Raw genomic sequence first — 20,212 nt, 5'->3', positions numbered from 1 at the left:
GGCAAGCGCAACAACGAACACGTTTTCTGTGTTTGTCCATTGGCCAAACAATGCATAGTTATTAAAATTACAAAAACGCGTCTACGGCGACAGGGCAGCCTGCAGCAAACTTTTTTGTTTTTTGCTCTTTATTATATATATATATTTTTTTGAGTGTATGGCTTGGCCTTACCAATAATCGCATAAATTAGCAATTCTTTCGGCAGCGGACAGCGGAAGTCTTTTCACTTGGCGGCGCTCTCACTTTCATTGCCGTTGCCATTGCTGCTGTTGTTGTTGTCGTTGCTGTCAAATATTTAATAATTTGTGCTAAAATGTGAATTAAATGCCCCCAACGCATACATAATAACCTAGTGGCAACGACAACAACACGCCATAAGTGGCAGCACTCGCAACTACAACAAAAGCAACAGCAACAAAGTTGACGCTGTGGAATGCAAACGGCATGCGAAAAGAAAACGAAATAGTGGACAAATTGACTGACTGACTGACTGACAGGCAGGCACCGACATGTTTGGCCAGCAGCCAGCCAACAACAACAACAATAATACTAATCGAGAATTGCCTATCCTGTTGTCAGTCGTATTTGTTGTTACTTATCTAGGCAATTCTGGTATTTGGTCACACACACACACACGCACACACAAGCTCACATACGCACACATTTCAGTCGCCCGTCGTCGTCGAGAGCGCGCCCAAAAATGCAATTGAGAAAAAAACCCACGCAATAACAAAAACCCAAAATAGAAGACAACTATAAAACTGATGAAAACAACAACGAAACGGCATGCCAATGCCAAACCAACACACACACACACACTCACACACATACCACACAAACACAAGCAAACGCATACCACTTGCTGTGCTCTGTGTTGTTGCTTACCTGCGCCGACTGGCAGCGACGCTAACGTCAACAGCGCAGCCGCAGCATCATTTGCTGCACACAGCTGCAACGCCATTGCATTATTAGGCAGTACACTAAAAGAATTAAGTATATAGCTTTGCCTTAATTGATGAAAACTGTTGCTTAAAAGCAGACTTAATTCTTGATTAAATTTGCAGGTATTTCATTTTTTATTTGAAAATTGTACTTTTTTTTTTTTAATTTTATAAAGAACATAGAATTTCTATTGTTTATAATAATAAAATAAAAAGGTCACCGGACTCAACTGAAGATTTTCAAAAACAACCAAACAAATTTAAATCTAAAAAAAATAATGCATTCTTTAACTGCCTAAATGGTAGAATACGAAAAAAAAGAAGTTTCGTTCCCAAATTTCTTGCAGTGTACATAGAGCTTGCCCCAGCCCCTGTTCCTGTCAACGTCTTCAAAATACCATAGCAGCAAATACAAGAAAAAATATCAACAGGCTGCTACAACAACAACAACAACAACAACAACACAAAACACACACGAGTCCAAAAACGACAGAGACAAAAACAACAACAACAACGACGACGATCGTTGAAGTTTTTGTTTTTGTGATTTTCTTCTTGCTTGCCAGCCGCAGCCGACGTTGTCGCGTATGTTGTTGTTGTTGTTGGTGGTGGTCTTATCCAGCAGGTAGACGAGCCGGGTCGGTTGCATTTTCAGCGCTGCTGCTGCTGCCGCTGCCTCAGTCTCGGCTGGCGTCGCCGTCGTCGCCTGTTTCGTTTTGAGCTAAGCTGCTGAAACTGGGCTCAGAGTTTTGGCGTTCAGTCTGCTGGCGAACGTTGTCTTGAGCGCAGTTTGTCGTTGTCGTTAGTCGCATTAGCAACGTCTCAACGTGCGCGTGTGTGCTTGTGCGTGATTGTGTGTGTGTGTTGTGCGTGTGTCGGTTACTGTGCCTGTGTTACTTGCTGGCCCGTTTGTTCCCGTTTGCCACAGCCGCTTGCTAAATTATTATACACGTTGATTTTTTTTCGAGTTATTTTTTTCTGTGTCGCCGCAGCAGCACAAACTGGTTGCTGGCATAAGAAGCAGCAGCAGCAGAAGCTAGCTGTGAACAGAAGAGGCAGCAGTAGAAATAACAACAGCAACAATAATAATAATCATAATAATAATAATAATAATAGCAACAAAAACAACCGTATTTTTTGTTTGTGGTTCGGAAAACGTCGCAACCACAAAAAAAGTAACCGTCCAGCGGCAGCAAAAGGAGCTCAGTAACAGTAACAGTAACAGCGGCAACTAACAGTAGCTGGCGCGTTAACAGTAGCTGTTGTCAGTATATACACACACAGCTAATTGAATAAAATGCCCTGCTCGGCCGTAACGCTATCGATAGCGACTATCTGTGCGATTATCGCCACAGCGCTGCTCGCGATCGCCTTCTCCACAGACAATTGGCTGCACTATGACGTCAGACGTAATCAGATACAGGTTAGTGTAAAAAGCGTTAACAAAATGACGGCAGACGCAGCTCTCATATCGTCTCTCATATCACCATCTACGATCTTCGCATGCATTCAAAGTATATTACGTTCATGTGTGTGTGTGTGTGTGTGTGTGCATGTATCTCACACCCCCGCCGAGTCGACAAACAATGGGCTCAAATCTAGCCAAGGTCTTGTCAAAGAAAAAGAAAAAAAAAAACAAATGCACAGGTCAGAATTAAAGCAGAAGCCGATGCCCAGACAGAAACCGAAGAAGTTTTCATAGCCGAAGTCAAAATGGAGGGCAACAAATAAGTCACAATGGGCAGGCACTTGAAGAAAAGAACACATGGACAGTGTCCAGATGCTAGTAAAATATATGATAAAAAGAGAAGATAGAAAACACAAGAACTTGATATAGCACAGCTAGAATATCAAAAGCAGACCAATGAAAATAGAATAGATACTGAATTTCGTTCCATATAGAAAAAAATTATTCAATGATAATAATAATTATAAAGTATTAACTCACAAGCTCAGCCACAGCTTAAATCTATTCTTATAATTGATTTAATGGAGATGATTTCATTTTGTCGATTATCAATTAACAGAAATATATACATATTTTTATTTATAACTATGAAAAAAGAACCACACAATTTGCATTAAAAGCTGTTCATAGCTTTTTCTTATTGCAAACTGTAAACAAGAAAATATAAGTAGCACAACGTTAAGAAAATGCTGGTATTAAGAAAACATATTTTTTCATAGAACAACTTTAAAAACATATACATAATTGTGTTCCACTGTGGCTGTGCCTGCTGCTCGCTGCCGGCAGCCGACGTCGACAGCAGCAGCAGCAGCAGCGTTAACAGTAACAGACTCTCGTGTTGTTGCTTAGCGAACAGTAGAAGAAATAAGGGCATGGCGCAGCGTGTGAGGCATATGAAAAGAAGAAAGGTCGAAAGCGAACAGCAACAGGCAGGCGCAGCGACGACGGCAGCGCATGATCAAAGGGGCGGCCAGGCGGCTGGGCGGTTGTTTGGCCGTTAACGCTAAAACTTTCTACGCGAGCGCTTAGCCAAGCCAAGCGACGCGACTGCGACTCTGACTGTCGGCTAAGGGGATAGGGACGGTGGACTGAGGGGGGGGGGGGGGGGGGGGGGGGGGCAATGAAGAAGACGATAAAGGAGACGAAGAAGCAGCAGCAGTAATTTTTTTCATTTTGCATGTAATACACACGGAAAAACAACAACAAGTGGGGCTTATAGGTGCAGCTTAGGCAGAGCGTACAGAGAGAGCGAGAGAGAGAAGGAGCGTCAAAACTGTACATACATTTGAATGTGTGTTGGTTAGTTTGTGTGTGTGTGTGCGTGCATACCTCGCATACCAAAGCAAGCTAATAGCAGCGTGTGGTGAACATATTTGCACGTTTTTAACATTGGCGTTTGACGATTGGCGTTACTTGCGCTCGCTTAAAGGTTAATCCTAACAGCGTTGCCAATTCGCCGCACAGCTAAAGTCGAGAGTCAAATGCAGCAGCAGTGTTAGAAAGACACATACATATGTACATAGAGTGAGAGAGAGTGACAACACACACACACATACACACTCACATATGTATGTACATTGCTTCCTTTATAAAGACATTAGAACAAGGTAATTACGTTTTTTGTTTTTTTTTTTCTGTTTTGCTTGCCTTAACATTACAATTTGGCAACGCTCCGCTGTAGCATTTTAATTTGGCCATGGCGAATCAATTTGAATGCCCCGAAATGCGCTTGAGGTGACCGATACTACACGACGTTGCCTTAATCGGCATTATGAAATGGGCAACAGTTGGCAGCTGGCAGCTGGCGTGTCTAATGGCTTCTAATTAGCTGGCCACAGGCACAAGTGCTACAATTTTGACAGCATCTAGCGATACCCAGTGTTGCCAACTGCCGTTTTAAGGCAATGTTAAACATAGCTGAACGTGTCATTGTGCTGCTAAGAAATAGCTAAATTGGTTTCAAATTTTAACTATTTCCGGCTGGGCAGCTCTAAAGGTAGCCAACTTTAGCTAGAAAATTGCTTAACAGCAAAGGCGTTTTTACTTTGTCTTGTTCGCTTCAAACAACATTCTTAAAGTAATCTGATTTGCTTACACTTTACAACACTTACAGCACAAACTAAACAGTTTTTAGATTTTTTTTTTGTTTTTCAATTCTTTTTACATTATATTTATTGCTTAGAACTTACGCTTGGCGGATTACTGTTATCAGCATTATGTGTACTTGTCTTTGTTGTTCGCTTGCTCTCTTTTACGCGCGCGCTCTCTATCTCTCTCTCTCTCTTCCACGCTCTTGCTCAATTCTTTGTTCTGCGGCCAAACAAAGCTTAAGCGCTTCATAGAGAACAAGCACCGCAACAACAACAACAACAAGAGCAAGAGCAACAACTGCTGCTGCTACTGCTTCTTCTTCTACTTGCAACTACTTCCAACTACTTTAACGCTTCTCAGCTTCTTCTGGTTTCCAGTACCTGTCTGCGTGCCAAAGCAAAAATAGTTGTTGTTTCTTTTTTGTTGCCTTAGCCAAAGCCAAAGCCATTTGGCCGAAGGGGGGCGGCAACGCAGCGGACTAGCGGGGCTTGGGGGCGTTGTGTTCGTGCTCGTGTGTGTGTGTTGTGTGTGGGGAACCTGTTTTGAGTTTTCACTCGTTTCACGTTTTCAAGTCTCTCAAAATTGGTATGCGATACCCGTGCCCACCCCCCATCCGTCCGCCCGCCCGCCGGGTTGCCAGATCGCCGGCAGCCCTAAGTCGGAATTGTTGCTGCTGTTGTTGTTAGTGCTTTTTATTGTCGCCAGATTCGAATGCACGATCCCGATCCCCACGATTTCAACCGATTGCCAATCCAATTGATGAAACTTTACCAGCTTCGCTTGGCTTGGCCAAAAGAGAAAACCCTTCCTATCAGCCAATGCATTTGCCTTTATTGTTGTTGTTGTTGTTGTTGTTGTTTTCTTCGCTTGTTTTTCATTTCTTTCGCTTCGTTTCGTTTTGCTGCATATTTGCCTTGTTTTGGCCACCGTCTGGCGTTTCTTTACGGCCAGCCAACTGCAAGATAGACGTCAACGTTTCTTGTACAGCAAAAATGAAAATGAAAAGCTGAAAACTTGCCCGTTGTTTTTACCATAATTTTCCATTTATTTTCCACATATTGTTGTTTCTAAAGTTTTGGCTCTTCATTTTCATCATTTCATTGCTTAATTATTTTCTTTTCGTTTCTTCAATGTATGAATCTCGTTTCATAGTTTGATTTTACGCTTAGTAAGCACTTTGATTTGTCAACTTGTAAGGCGAAACACATGTTAATTTCAGACTGCAATTATTAATTAGGCTCTTGCCAAATTACTCATACGCCATGTGTGACCAGCAGCAGCAGCACATTCGTGTTTCTCTTTTTATACCCTGAACCCATTGAAAATGAGTAAAAAGGGTATATTGTTTTTGAGCAAAATCCAAATGTATGTAACAGGCAGAAGGAGGCTTCTCCGACCCCATAATGTATATATATTCTTGATCAGCATCAATAGCCGAGTCGATCTAGCCAGGTCTGTCTGTCAGTCCGTCCGTCCGTCCGTCCGTCCGTATGTATGAACGCAAGGATCTCAAAACCTATAAGAGCTAGAGAAATTTTAGATGTAGATGCTCCTAGTTCCCGCGCAGATCGAGTTTATTTCCGATAATCGATAACTTACTCCGTTTGCAAGCAATCGATAAAAATCGATATCGATATCCTGTGTTTTGGGCAATTGGGTAAATAATAAGAGCTAGAATCACCAAACTTGACATAAAGCTTCTAAAATAGAATATATATATGCATTTGATGTTTGAAGAAGAGGGTTCAGGGTATCTCCTAATCGGGAGCTCCCGACTAAAAACCTCTTACTTGTTTTTATATGTTTTCTACATACAATTTATTATTTTGAGTATATATGTTTATACTGATATACCCAGTCTTATAGACTCAGCATATTTTTGTTGTGCAGTTTCCCTTTTGCTGTGAACTAACTTTAAATTTGTAAGAGATTTCTGCATTTGCAACAGCTATAAATACAACTATTATTATTATTATTAACAAGTTAACTAAGTGCAGCAATTTGTACATTTAAGTAATTACCAAACAGTATTCAACTATATCAGAAAAACTTGGCTTAACTTAAAACAATATGCTCAAAGAATTTAACATCAGGTTAAATGCATCAAGTTAAGCCCTGAATTGTCAAAACTGTCTAGAAGAGCTTGACAATTGCTTTCAGTGACCTTTTTTTTTAGCATAAAAACTAAATGTAACAAGTTAAAGCATGGAAGGCCTGAAGAAAAGCAAAGTCTGTTGTTTGAGCAGCTAAAGCTATATATAGCTATAACTTGTTAACTTTTAGGATTATAGCTCCAGTCATTAAATTAGCTGATATTCTCAGATATTGCGAGGAATTTCTTAAAGTTTCACCAACTTTTGACATGTTCAACTTCAGTTATAAAAGAATTGACAATTGAATTGTGGCATACAGCTCAGATTTTTGTTTTATTTAGTTTAGTTGAGTAATAGCTTTTTGCATAGTATCTGCAGGCCCATCATCAGCTTCTTCTTAAAGATTGAAGCTATAGGAGAACACATACATTTAGGTTGTTCTTTATACAGGATTTTTTTTGCTAGTCGACAGTTCTTTTGCTTGCTTCCTATAGAAAGCTTTTTGCTGGCCAACTTTTAGCCGAGCATTACGAACTGTTTACTTATTTCTAGCTCGTATATCATTTATTGAGGCGTCATCAGACTAATATAGCGCATCGGAGACTGTCTGCTGTCTGCTGTCTGATGTGTTCATCATTAGTTTGGCTAATTTGTATTTTATTTGCTGACATCATGTGAAATTCCAAATTGGTTTATCACCTGCCTCTCCCAACTACCGTAATGTAGTCTCGTCGAGGCGAGAACTCAAATCCATTTGCATAAAGTGAATTGCATTTTGGCGTCGGGTTACCGCGCAACAATGCCAACTGCCAACTGCCAACTGGCTTATTCAGCAGCTCGTGTGTGGCGATTACTTCTTGTTTACAGGTGTCCAAGCGGGCAGAGGCGGGTATTGGGCCGGATAATGTGTGTACAAATGTACATCTTGAGTTCTTCACGAGTGTCGTAACTGATCACAAAAAAATAAACAGCAAAAAACAGTTGTGAATGCGAGCTGATTATAGAAATGATTCAACAGTCAAGTGTGCAGTTTTGCAAAGTATATATTTTCTCATGCTCCTGTTAAAAGTTGACAACCGGGTTGACACTCTTAAAGTGTGTCGTAACTGAACTCTACAGAACTTTAGACCGAATGAATTGAGCATAAGATGTATCTACAGTTAAGCACTGCATTTTGACTGCTGCTGTCAAAGTTGACAATCAGTTGTCAGTCTTCGACAATCTCGAGCATCTTAAAGAACTTTTTACCGAATGAATTGCGCATAAACTGTTTTTACATTTAAGAAATGCATTTTCCATAAGCTCACTTTTAAATGCCGCTGTCAAAGTTGACAGCCAGCTGTCAGTATTCGAGAAGCTCAAAGAACTTGAAACCAAATGAGCATAAAAAGTTTCTAAAATTAAGCAGTGCATTTACCGAAAGCCAACTTTTGAAAGTCGCTGTCAAAGTTGACAATCGGTTGTCAGTCTTCTACAATCGCGAGCATCTCAAAGAACTTTAGACCGAATAAGTTGGGCATAAACTATTTCAGCTCACTTTTGAATGTCGCTGTCAAAGTTGACAATCAGTTGTCAGTTTAGCTATACGTCAGTTTAGTTGAAGCTGTGAAAAGAGTTCGAACATGTTCTATAGGCTTTGAGAGCTATTTTGAGAACTACCCATGCAATGTTACTGTCAAATTAGACAACTGCTTGCCAATGTGGTTGTTAAACAAAAACAGATGCCAAAGAGCTGCAAACTAGCGTGCTCTCATTTAACTGTTAGTTTAACTGCTTGTCAACTAAAACACTGATGACTCTAATAGTTTCATTAAGCAAATCCATGACGTTGCCAGATCGCAAGAAATCTTAATTAAAAGCATTTTTCACTGTTAAGAAGCGAACTTCAAAGCGAGCTTCTTGTCATGTTCCTGTCTAAAGTTCGACAAGCTTTCAAAAATGTTAAGGAATGCAGCAATTTTTCAATTTAGCATTCAATTGCTGCCCGGGCGTTGCCAGATCGCAAAGAAACTCCCCGTTCTTTTTTTTTTTTTAGCAATTCGCTTGTTAGTTCAATTGAAAAAAGAAAGAAGAAACAACGAATTATAACAAGATTCTTGAACAATTTTGGCGTTAATTTGCGCGCTTTCGCCACGCTGATTATCATAAGTCTGCGAGGTTCTTGGAGCACAGATTCCAAATCTTTCTCACACAACTTTGCAGCCCAGTTAAATTGCAATTATTTTGGCCAGTTGAGCGTGCGATTTGAAACGCTTTCGCTTCCTACAAACTCGATAAGCATATACATATGTATTTATGTATTTGTTTCTCTGTGCTTCTTCGCGTTTGGGTAAACAAATAATTGAAATTGAATCGTTCAAGTTGAAGTTGAATCGTGTTTTGCTCAGCTCAAATTTGCTTTTGGTACGAGACTTCCGCGTACTTTGCGCCGCTTTTGAACTTGTCGTAATTATAGTTATTATTGCTTCGATTTGTCTTTAAGTACAACAACACGTTTGCAATAGAGTCTGAAGATTTGTTGTCTGTTGTCAATGTCGTGCTCCCACGACCTTTTTGGGCAGCACAAAGCAAAAACTAGAAATACGTTTGGCTATAAAACAACGTCAAGTCCGTCAACCAGAATTGAGCAAACCGGCTAAAGTATTTCAAACACTAACAACAACAAATTGTCACCACAACATTTTTTGTGCATTCCAAAGTTGTTTTCTTGTTTATACCCTAAAACGGACCCTGTATAGCGCTTTTTATACCCTGTAACTATTCAAAGGGGGCTAGAAATGAGCTGCGAATTATGATTATGATGAAAATGTGAAACCGACTTTGTAAGACTATAAATGCGCTTTACGAAAGCACATGCAATACCCTGTAAAATCTTTCATAGCCGTGTTATCGATAAATATCGATCGATCAAAACGATTGTTTTTAGTATCGATCAGAACTTATAGGAACTAGAACTGTTTAGACTTTCTATACTATATGAATGTATATAGACAAGAAATAGTTTTCTCATGGCATATCGTTCGCATACCCCTTGAAAGCCTGGCGCTTGGGTATATACAACCAAAGCGCAGCAGGATATCCAGCTAGTCGAGCACGCACTCTCAGATCTACGTTCGCGTTTTTCTAATTAACCGCACCCAAAATATGCGTCGCCTGCATTTTGACAGCTTTTTGTTGTTGAGCCTAAAGCTAAAGTCTGGTAGTTGACTGACATTTGTATCTTTCGAATAACTCGAACGCGGCCTTGGAGCTGTACAACTTGCAGCTCTTTGGCATCCTGGACACGTAGCACCGTGTGCTGTTTTCAGTCTATCTTGGATTTAGTTGACGATTGGCTAATCAACAACATCCGCTGGCCGCGTAGAGCGAAACCCGTTTGGCTGTGTCATAAAAATACTTGCGCCTTATTAATATCTGTTCAACATCGCGCAGCTGCCCAGCGCAATGCCGACCGGGCGCCATCTGTGTGTCTCTATGCTCTAGAAACTGGAAATTATAGAAAACCCAAGCCAAGGGTCTGATATTATGTTGATGTTGTTGTTGTGGTTGTTGTTGTTCCATGTACAGTACTCGATCGCGAAAGCCAAACTCTGTGCACTGCATGTCTGGAACAGGCTTTGTCTATTGCTTCCTGATCGCACAAACTGAAAGCCGACCCACAGTCGGCATAGACTGCGTAGCTGTGATCAATCAGCATGTGCCAAGATCAGTTTCAGCTCAAATATATCAATTTGTCTAGATATCAAATGGATCGATCGTAGTCTTTTGTCTTCGTTTTGGTTGCGATCGCAGCGCCAAGATTTTGCTTCTGCTGAGATCAGCTCGCATTGCTGCCGTCCTCGCATTGATCCACTCCCCGAAGATCACTTTTATTAGACCATATTTTGTCCATAGATCGTTCAGATTCACGAGATCAAGCCTTAGCTCTAATCTAACTTCTGCTGCGATCAACTGTGAAGAGTTTTCTTTGTTTAAGGCTCTCTGGAGTTCTGTTATTTTGTGGCCAGGTTATGCAGATAAACCAGGAGATCTATGCTGAGTGCATTTATCTTTAAGATCACTTCGATTGAAAGCAACCTAATTGATTGATTGAGCTCCGAAAGGGCGTCTAAGAAGATCAGCTATTAAGCCCTCAGCATCTGCAAAGCAAGCCAAATGGATCAGTAAATTTAACTGAGACGATCTTTCATTCCATAATTAGCGATCTTCGCTAGACTCTTGTGTGGTGATCGGCAGGATTTAAACAAAAAGTGTCTTTAAGATTAGCTCCACAAAGATGAACAGATCAGCTTAGCACAAATTCTGTTAGAGCCAGCTTTCACGGAGCTGCGCTCTTTTGATGGATTTTGGAGCAGAGTTCCATTCGAACGACCAGCTAATAGACGACTCGACTGTGCATTAGCTGAAAAGATTTCATAGCTCATAGATTAATTCGACTGAGCTCGTCCGGTTTTCTATTGACCACAGATCGGTTGGATGCAACTCGATCTTCTTAAGTTCATCATCAACTAAATCGATAAGTTCTATAGTAATAGAGATCAGATTGATTCTCTTGTAGTAAATCTTAGGCTTGATCCCTTAGATCGAGTTGAAGATCTTAAAATGTTTTGCTACTGTTAAAACCACCTACTGTATTAGAGATCAGTTGGATCAAAAGGCTGTACGATCACTTTGACTCCCTTTATAACTGAAGATCGAGCGCTCAAAGATTCCTTAGAGCAAGTTGTAGATCTTAAAATGTTTTGCTACTGTTATAAGAACTTAATGTAATAGAGATCGGTTGGTTGCAAAGGCTCAAAGAACACTTTGGCTCCTTTTTCTAACTGGAGATCGATCAAGTTATAGCTTTCTAAATGATTTCTATTGTTATGAGAGATCGGTTGGATTAATATACTCTCAGGCCGTGCTCTCGTGCTAGCTACTGTGGCCCACTGAACAGCTGATCTTTCGGTTAAGCTGGCCGATCGCTTGCACGAAGATCAGCTCGATCAGTTCACAATCAACTGCGATCTCAAGTAATTCGAGACATTCGGACATGTCATGTCTCACATGCTAAACTCTCATGCAACCGATACGTACCATATATAGACGCAGCGCAGCGTTCCTGAATCACATCACAAATGTGTCTATATCCGAAAATTTGGAATGGCATCACGTTCCGCACGTTTGCCACATGAAATTCTACATATTTGGTTAAAATGTTAATCAGCTAAACAATAAGCAGCCCACCCCATAAAAAAAATAGAAAGAAAGAGAAAAGCGTTTTGTTCGCTGCCCGAAAAAGAAAGAAGAAAAAAAAAACACCAAACGTGTTTTACCTGATGTCCGGTACTTAAATAACAACGCGACGGCCCAAATGAAAACTTAACAAATTTTTATTGACAAGACAGAAAGAAAGAGGGAGAGTGGGGTGCGGGGTGCGGGGCGTTGTCTGTTCATATTGAAGAACTGGACTTATGTAAATTTGGATGCTTGTGAAAAATGCTTTTCGCTTACGCAACACCACGAACTCGATGGAAACTGGGAAGTTGCCGCCCGCCCAGTTTTGTCTTACGAAATGTTTTCGCTTCGCTTCGGACCTCGGATTTATTTTGTAACTTTCTTATGAAAGTCGCGAGCAGGGCAATTAAGGGCTTTCCCCTTGTCCAGCCATCCCCCGCCCACCCAGCTCTGCAGTTCGAGTCGTTTAATTTATAGCATGGCTCCGCTTCGAAGGGTGGGGGGAGGGCGCTCGGGATTGCATTGGAAAACCATTCAGCTATAAAACGCCTCGATCAGTCGTGTGCCAAGCTCCTGGAAATGAGAGCATCAATTGGCCAAGCTAATTGTTCAGTTACGCCCAACTGGGCAAGTCGAATAGAGCGAGGAAAGCGAGCAGCGAAGGTCGATCGTGGGCCAACAAGAAAGTGGCCCAGTCTACAAGCTATTACATGTCTCTCCTATGAGTCTTACAGCTTTTAATGTTGCCTTTTCTATTTTCACTTTATTTTTCGGTGGGGAGGGGGGAAGACTTGGAGACAGCTGCAAAGTTCTTGGGTTTTGTGCTCAACGAAACGATATTCGTTATTCGATACCGCTTGTAATATTTGCTTACAAATATTTGTTATCGATAATCGATAACTCGCGCCGTCTGTCAGCAACGATAAAAATAGATATCGAAATATTGGAAGAAAGGATGAAAGGAAGCTGCAGGCTATCGCCTAGTCGAATAAAGGATCCGTTTCTGGTTGAACTAAAGATTGAGTTTAACATTAGATTTCAATTCGATTTAGTTAGTTTTCATAAATCAGAACTCACATGATCAAGACCTAACTGGGTACTTGGCCTCGAATCATGATTAGCACAAGTTGACAATGGGAGACCTTCAGTTGCAAGAGCCGAGTCTTGGCTCGATTCGTAATGAATCGCATGTACTAATGACGTATGGGAACTGCGGAACGTGTTTAACGGCAACACTTGATCTGATAAATATATATACACACACAGAGAGAGAGGAACTCCCACGACAATAGCATGACGCCCATTGTCAGATCTATATACAGATATTTATGTACATTTGCGTGTCATTACAATAAATAAAACGGAAGATGACCGGATGATGATCGCGAAATAACACATCAGCCAACAAGAAACGGACGGAATTCGCAGCACGCCGAAGTTTTGATACCCTTTCCAGCGATATGACTGAAAGTTGCAACAGAATACTTTGGATACCAGTGAAAATCTTGCAGCAAAAAACATGCTTCTTTCTCTAGAAATAATAGAAATAAAATCTATTATAATAACATAATTGGATATAGTATTCCGATCTAATAGTCTTCTTCGATGAGTTACACATTGAATGACTTTATCATAATACCCTCTATAAGGGTATAAAAACAACAATTGTATTAATTGTGTTTGGCTTTGTTGAAATCAGAAGCTAGAAATCTTCGAAATTCAAATGCTATACGCAAAACGAGTTTATCATTTATGCTTTGATATTTCCAGCTCATATACATAATATCGATAAATATCGATTTTGAGACATGGTTCGAGAATTCTAAGAGCTGGACAAACCGAAATTGATATAAATAGGCGCGCTTAGAGTATATAGTACAATTAATAAGAATCATTTCTTAAAGTAAGAGCCTTGAGCTTCAATATTTATTGAATTTCAAACAGATCGGACAATAAGCACCGAGTATGCACATGTTTACTTTTGTGCATATGTGTATAAACGAGGGGGGGTTAGAATGTTGAGCGCATGGTATCTGCTAGTGCTCGACTCGACTGTTTCCACGTAGTTTTTATTTTTGAAAGACGCCCACACGTGGAACTCGGAACTCGAAACTGGGAACTGGTTCTGCGAGGGGTCTCTCCTGAAGACCAGCTCAGGTGGCAATGATTTGCATTGGAAGTTTATTTTAGCTATTTCTCTTATGAACACACACACACACACAGCTAATCCCTTGAGAAGGTTAATTCAAAATTATATAATTTGGTATTAATTGATTTTCGCTCTCTTTGAATCGCCGCAGGCTTTTGCCGCCAAGCACTCGGATGCGGAATCGCTGCTGCACAATTTGAATGTCAAGTATTATTATTACACGAGAACCCGCGGCCTGTTCAGAATATGCTATCCCAAGGAGCGTCCGCCGGTAACAGCAGGTAACTAACCCCAAGTAAGCCCAATGAATGCCATGAGCTAATCTTCTTCTTTGTGCAGTGCCCACGTACCTGTCGCCCATTGAGACGCACTGCTCGAACATTGATTATTTTCCGCAAGTGGAGGACGACAAGATATCCAATGAGGATGCGACATCACGTCTGCATTTGGCACGCTCCTGCATTGCGCTGTTCATAATTAGTTTCGTGACCATATTTTGTGCGTTCTGGACCGGGCTGTCCGGCTGCTGGAAGCGCTCCTCGGGCGCCATAACGGCCACATCGATACTATTGCTGGTCACCTGTCTGCTGGCCGCCGGCGCCATGGGCCTCTGGCATACGGTTGAGTTCTTTGAGAAGGAGAAAGTCGTTGGCGAGGATTACTTCCAGCAGTGGAATACGGTATGTGGATTGTTCGGGTTATTGTTCTCTCACCTCAGTCACTAATGCCAGTTGTTATCCTTGTTGCAGGTGCTGCGCGATAACACAAAGATTGTCTACGATTGGTCGTACATTGTGGCCTGGACTGGCATTGCCACCTGTCTGCTGGCTGCCATTCTGCTGTCCGGCGCCGCCGTCTGTCTGCGCAACGAGCGCGAGAAGGAGGAGCAGCTCAATTTGCAGTATCTGATGCCCGGTAAGTGAATCCCAGCAGCTCTAACTGGAAGCCACCATGATTAATTTTATTCCCAATCCACCTCCTTTGTTTTTTTTTTCGCAGTGTACTCGCAGAAGCAGCCGCCGTATCCGCCCTACGCCAACTATGCCCAGCCGCAGATCTATCCGGGTCCCTACTACCATGGCTCGCAGTATGGGCCATATAATTATTAAACGAAATGCATAACGAATGAGAGCGAATGAAAGCGGAATGAAAAACAAGAAACAACAACAACAACAACAAATAAAACCGCTTGAAATCGCTTTTGAAATCACAAAAAGAGCTATCGAAATGTGGGGTTAGGTTGAATTTCGCCCAGTTTCAAATCTGTCAGCCTTAACTGTAAATGGCAAAAAGTTTTGCGAAGAAAGGCTCGATTCTTTTATTTCGCTATCTAAAGCTAAACATATTCACACAGATGCATACATACGCATGTAATACAATTCAATATAACATATATATATATATATATATATACAAATTTTTTTTTTTTACATAATTTTAGTTTGTAGCTTCTATCTATTTGTATAGAAATCGTGGGTCTTCAGTCAATATGCGTCGAAAGTATTTGGTGCGCAATTTTCGCAAAAACAAAAAAAGACAAAAAAAATAATAAAAAATAAAAAACAAAATAGAGAAAAATAATGCAAAATGAAAAGTACTTACAGCAGGCGAATATAAAGAGAGAACAATAAAGATTTAATTTATTGTAGCATGTAACGTACATGTAGCTTATAATTACATACATAATAATTACAATGATAATGATAATAATAATGTGTATCTAAGCATAAATTTTTTGTATATGTTTATGAGTGTAATGAGTATAACTTTACAAATGCGCAGCAAGCGTCATTTTGTCTTCCAAGTACATCAAATGCGTGTGCATGTGTTAAGCTGTACTTTTAATTAATAAAAGTTTCTTACGTTATAAAATATTTAAATTTGATTTCTTACCAAGCATATCGATAATAATCAACGATAACATATATCACTCTAGTCTGGCAACTCACTTAAGTCTTTAAAATTGTGACGTCACAATGCGTAGAACGCAAAACGTTGCGGTTCAGACAATTTGCTATAGTCTTGCAGCGCAATTAATTTATCGATATTCGATAGTCTGTCTTTTTCGGTATTTTAAATACTGCATACGTATTCAACCACTTGCCGCATGCGGTCACACACACAAAACCCATAGCTGCTCACACACGAAATCGCGCAACTGGTCACATCGAATTCCATAAAATCGTCACTCAAAAGCAAAAAAAGAGAAAAAAGTAAAAGAAAACGAAAACCAAAAGCCAGCAGCGAAAAATTCGCAAAAATCGTGTGCGTTTCATTTGGCACAGCACAACAAAAACAATAACAAAATGTCCGGCAACGGTTTCGATGAAAATCCATTTGGTGAGCCCAATCTGGATAATCCATTTGCGGTAAGCCCGACAACAAAAATTCTGCTGATGAAAACCACACACACACACATATGTGCAAACGTGTGTGCATGTGTGTGACTGTAGGGGCAACGACGGCAACTCATATCCAAATGTGTGTGTGTGTGTGTGTGTGTGTGTGTGTGTGTGCCGCCTACGCTTTGCATTTTTCTTTTATGCATTTATTTATTTTATTATAATTATTAATTTTTGTTGTTGTTGGCGATTTAGGATCCCGCCATACAGCAGGCGACGCGCATGTCCACCAATGTCTCACTGGAGGATTACAATCCGTTCGAGGAGCAAGCGAAGCCGCAACTGCAAATCAACTCAACCAATACGGCGGCCGTCGTGCAGCCTCTCTCACAGAACATTCCGCCCCGCCAGCCCAATTTAGCGGGCGGCGCTGCTCCCAGCACCAGCATACAGATCACCTCCGAGGAGCTGCAGGTTAATTTAAATGCATTACCTTAGACCAGGGCTGGCGGCAGCAAGATGTGTGCTGCTGCTCCAGTTACCAAGCGCAACTCGCATTACAACAATTGCTGTTGTTGTTGTTGTTGTTGTTGTGGCTGCATTGCTGCGGCTGCAGCTGCTTGGGTGCGCGTGTGTGGTCTATTGCATGACATGCACACAGACAGATACGCACACTTGCAACGCGCTGTCACAGTTAGCTGATTGCCTTCTCATATTTACAGCGCCGACAGGAGGAGCTGGACCGCAAGGCCGCCGAACTGGATCGCCGCGAACAGCAGCTGCAGGGCAATGTGCCGCAGCTGAATAATTGGCCACCGCTGCCGGATAATTTTTGCGTCAAGCCGTGCTTCTATCAGGACTTCGAGGTCGAGATACCGCCCGAGTTCCAAAAGCTGGTCAAGCATTTGTACTACATCTGGATGTGTAAGCATTTCTGTTAGCCATTGTGCCAGCTATTTATTATCGCCGTATTGCTATGCTCCATAATTGAGACGCCCCAGCCTGATAAGGCCGAATCGCATTAGTCATACGCTCTGCTAATCAAAATGTCGAACGTTTCTCCATTTCACAAACACGTAGCTCCGCAACTAGCAGCCCCCGCCCCCGCCCCATCCCCCACCACTCCCTCTTCCCTTTGATTGATAGCACAATTTGCATAATTTCAGTTCGATTTGATTGCAATATAACTTATCATACCCTGTATCCATTTCAAACAGGTTTTTCAGACAGCAGAAAGCCTCTATGTCTGTTTGAATGCAACTATCTCGCCGCGTGTGCATTGGGTTATCGTACTCTAGTGTGTCATACGACATCACAAATCTATTTATTATTAATAGCTAATGCCAACTTTTTGGTATGCCAATTATCGTTAGCAAACACTTTTTATGAACCTTGAACCCATTGGGTTAAAGGTGTATAATATATTTGTGTAAGTGTATGTAACAGGCAGGTTTTAAGGGCAAGAGTCATCAAACTTAAAATGTAGCTTCTTGAATAATATATGTATGTTTAGTATCTCTCACTTCATAGCTAAAGTTGTTCAAATGAAACTTAATTTTCCTCTTTTAAAAGCACAATCACAATGGTCCACATATCAATCAGTCAGTCAATCAGTTAGCTTGTCGGTATTTCTGTCAGATAAAGCTGTCTGTCAAACATTATGTCCGTCAGTTTGTCAGACTGTCGGGTATTCTTTCAATCGGCAAGTGTTTCTGTCTGTCAATCAGTCTCAGCCCGACAGATATTCTTTCAATCAGTATGTGCTGCAGTCAGTCAATCAGCCAGGTAGTCTTTCAATTAGTAACACCCTCAATCAATCAGTCCGACATGTGATCTATCTGTAAGTGAGTCTGTCCGCCAGTCAGATAGTCCTTCAATCAGTCAGTCTATCAGTCTCTGTGGCAGTCGGTTTGTTTTGTAATCTGTCTATCAGTGTAGCAGTCAGGGAGTCCTTCAATCAGTCAGTCAATCAGTCAAGTTGTCAGTCAGTTTGTATGTGTAATCTGTCTATCTGTAAGGCAGTCAGGGATTCCTTCAATCAGTCAGTCAGGGAGTCCTTCAATCAGTCAGTCAATCAGTCTGAGTCAGTCGGTTTGTCTATGCCTCTGTGAGGCAGGCAGGGAGCCCTTCAATCAGGCAGTCAAGGAGTCCATCAATCAGTCAGTCGGTCAATCATTTGCTTAAATCAGCTACGTCAATTGCACACTTTGTATATCTATTTTACTTACATGCTTATTATTACTTGCAGTTTACACTTTGACGCTGGTGGCCAATATTATCGGAGGTCTCATATTGCTATTTCATGCGGGCAAAGTGTCCAATCTGTTTCTGGCCATTTTCTATACTGTGCTCTTTACGCCCGCTTCATACGTCTGCTGGTATATATATATGCGTCTATCTCTCTCGCTCTCTCCTGCACAGAAACTCATATATGTTTATATATCTCTCTCTCTTTCTGTTTGGTGTTTAGGTTTCGGCCCGCTTATAAGGCATTCCGGAACGATTCGAGCTTCAACTTTATGGTTTTCTTTTTCGTCTATTTCTTTCAAACGGTGTACACGGTCGTCCAGGCAGTTGGCCCAAAGCAATTGGGCTATTGCGGCTTCATAACGGCCATTGATCAGTTCGAGAGCTCCGCCTCGGGCATTATTGTGGGACTGTTGCTATTGATAATAGCATTCTGTTTTGCCATCACCGCGGGCGCCAATGTTCTGATGATCATGAAGATACATACCATCTATCGTAGCACTGGAGCGAGCATGGACAAGGCCAAGGCGGAGTTTACCACAGAGTTTTTGCGCAATCAGCATGTACAGGAGGCGACCTCATCGGCAGTTAGTTCGGCGGTTAATTCACAGTTCAACAATAGCAGATATTAAGCGGCTATAACTCACGATCAATCGATCAATCAATCAATAAATCAATCAATTTACCAATCAACCAAACAACAACAAAATGCACAGCAAAGCAAATGAAACACAGCCAGGCCAGGCCAAGCAATTAAAGCAAGTCTACCCGCAGCACTTAACTACATTTATAAACTATATATATATATATGAAATATCTATATAAATATCTATGTGTATATGTATATACTTATATATATATATTTATACGTATATATATATATACATACATATGCATAGAGCAAGGCTTGTAGCAAAACTAATAACCGAGTGCTTTGTGCAATGAAGAATAACAAAATAATACAATTCCTAAAATGCGGACGTCCTTATTACAATTAGCTACTGTAATGATCTATAAAAATCAATATATAGATATATATATATGTATTTCTAACTGAACATGGATATGAAATCTTAAATGGAAAACGGAAAATGAAAAGCTTCAAAATGGCGTAGACAACATTCTGGCCCAGAAAATCACTTTAAGCACATGCAAAACAGATAGTATATATCGATATCTATATATATATATATACAAAATAAGTACTTACTTCAGAAGTACGCAAGAGATGCTTCAAGATATTGTGTTTCGCAAAAGTGTCCTAAGAAATTATTAAGCTATGAATTTATTGAAACTATATGCTAAATGCAATTCAATTGAGCGCGGGATATTGTTTAACTATTGCACATATTGTACGGGCGTCAGTTGTAAAGTTGTAATGAAATATTAAACGCAATGTGAATGTATAATGAAATTGATAATGATGCTGATGCTGATAATGATAATGCTGATGATGATGATGCAGATAAGAATTATGATAAATACTGCTGATAATATGATGTTTTCTAGTTCTCTAAGTCGAAACCTTTACGATATACCGCACACTCTATACATACATAGACACATACACACATACATACATACGTGCATCTCCCACATCTAAATGTATTTAAACAAATGAGAAAAACAAACAAAAACAAAGCGGAAAGGCATTATAATT

At 40.7% G+C, this 20,212-nt stretch overlaps 2 protein-coding genes across 2 annotated transcripts; both read left to right on the top strand.

Annotated features, from left to right (window-relative positions):
* Window positions 1–1,707: 1,707 nt before the first annotated feature.
* Window positions 1,708–15,652, top strand: LOC115766403. The gene is made up of 5 exons (XM_030710320.1): window positions 1,708–2,365; window positions 14,115–14,244; window positions 14,303–14,643; window positions 14,713–14,878; window positions 14,963–15,652. The coding sequence occupies exons 1-5, from the start codon at window positions 2,240–2,242 to the stop codon at window positions 15,070–15,072; spliced, it is 873 nt and encodes a 290-aa protein (XP_030566180.1). The 5' UTR covers window positions 1,708–2,239; the 3' UTR covers window positions 15,073–15,652.
* Window positions 15,653–16,092: 440 nt separating this feature from the next.
* LOC115766441 (secretory carrier-associated membrane protein 1) lies at window positions 16,093–19,406 on the top strand. Its single transcript, XM_030710371.1, has 5 exons — window positions 16,093–16,332; window positions 16,561–16,779; window positions 17,028–17,229; window positions 18,554–18,683; window positions 18,776–19,406. Exons 1-5 carry the CDS (start codon window positions 16,270–16,272, stop codon window positions 19,182–19,184), a joined length of 1,023 nt encoding a protein of 340 aa, XP_030566231.1. The 5' UTR covers window positions 16,093–16,269; the 3' UTR covers window positions 19,185–19,406.
* The last annotated feature ends 806 nt before the right edge of the window (window positions 19,407–20,212 follow it).

Source organism: Drosophila novamexicana, unplaced genomic scaffold (assembly GCF_003285875.2).
Source record: "Drosophila novamexicana strain 15010-1031.04,08,12 unplaced genomic scaffold, DnovRS2.1 tig00001151-arrow-arrow-pilon, whole genome shotgun sequence".
Lineage (NCBI taxonomy): Eukaryota > Metazoa > Arthropoda > Insecta > Diptera > Drosophilidae > Drosophila > Drosophila novamexicana.
The sequence above is the reverse complement of the archived record's forward strand: the minus strand, read 5'-3'. Positions and strand labels throughout refer to the sequence as shown.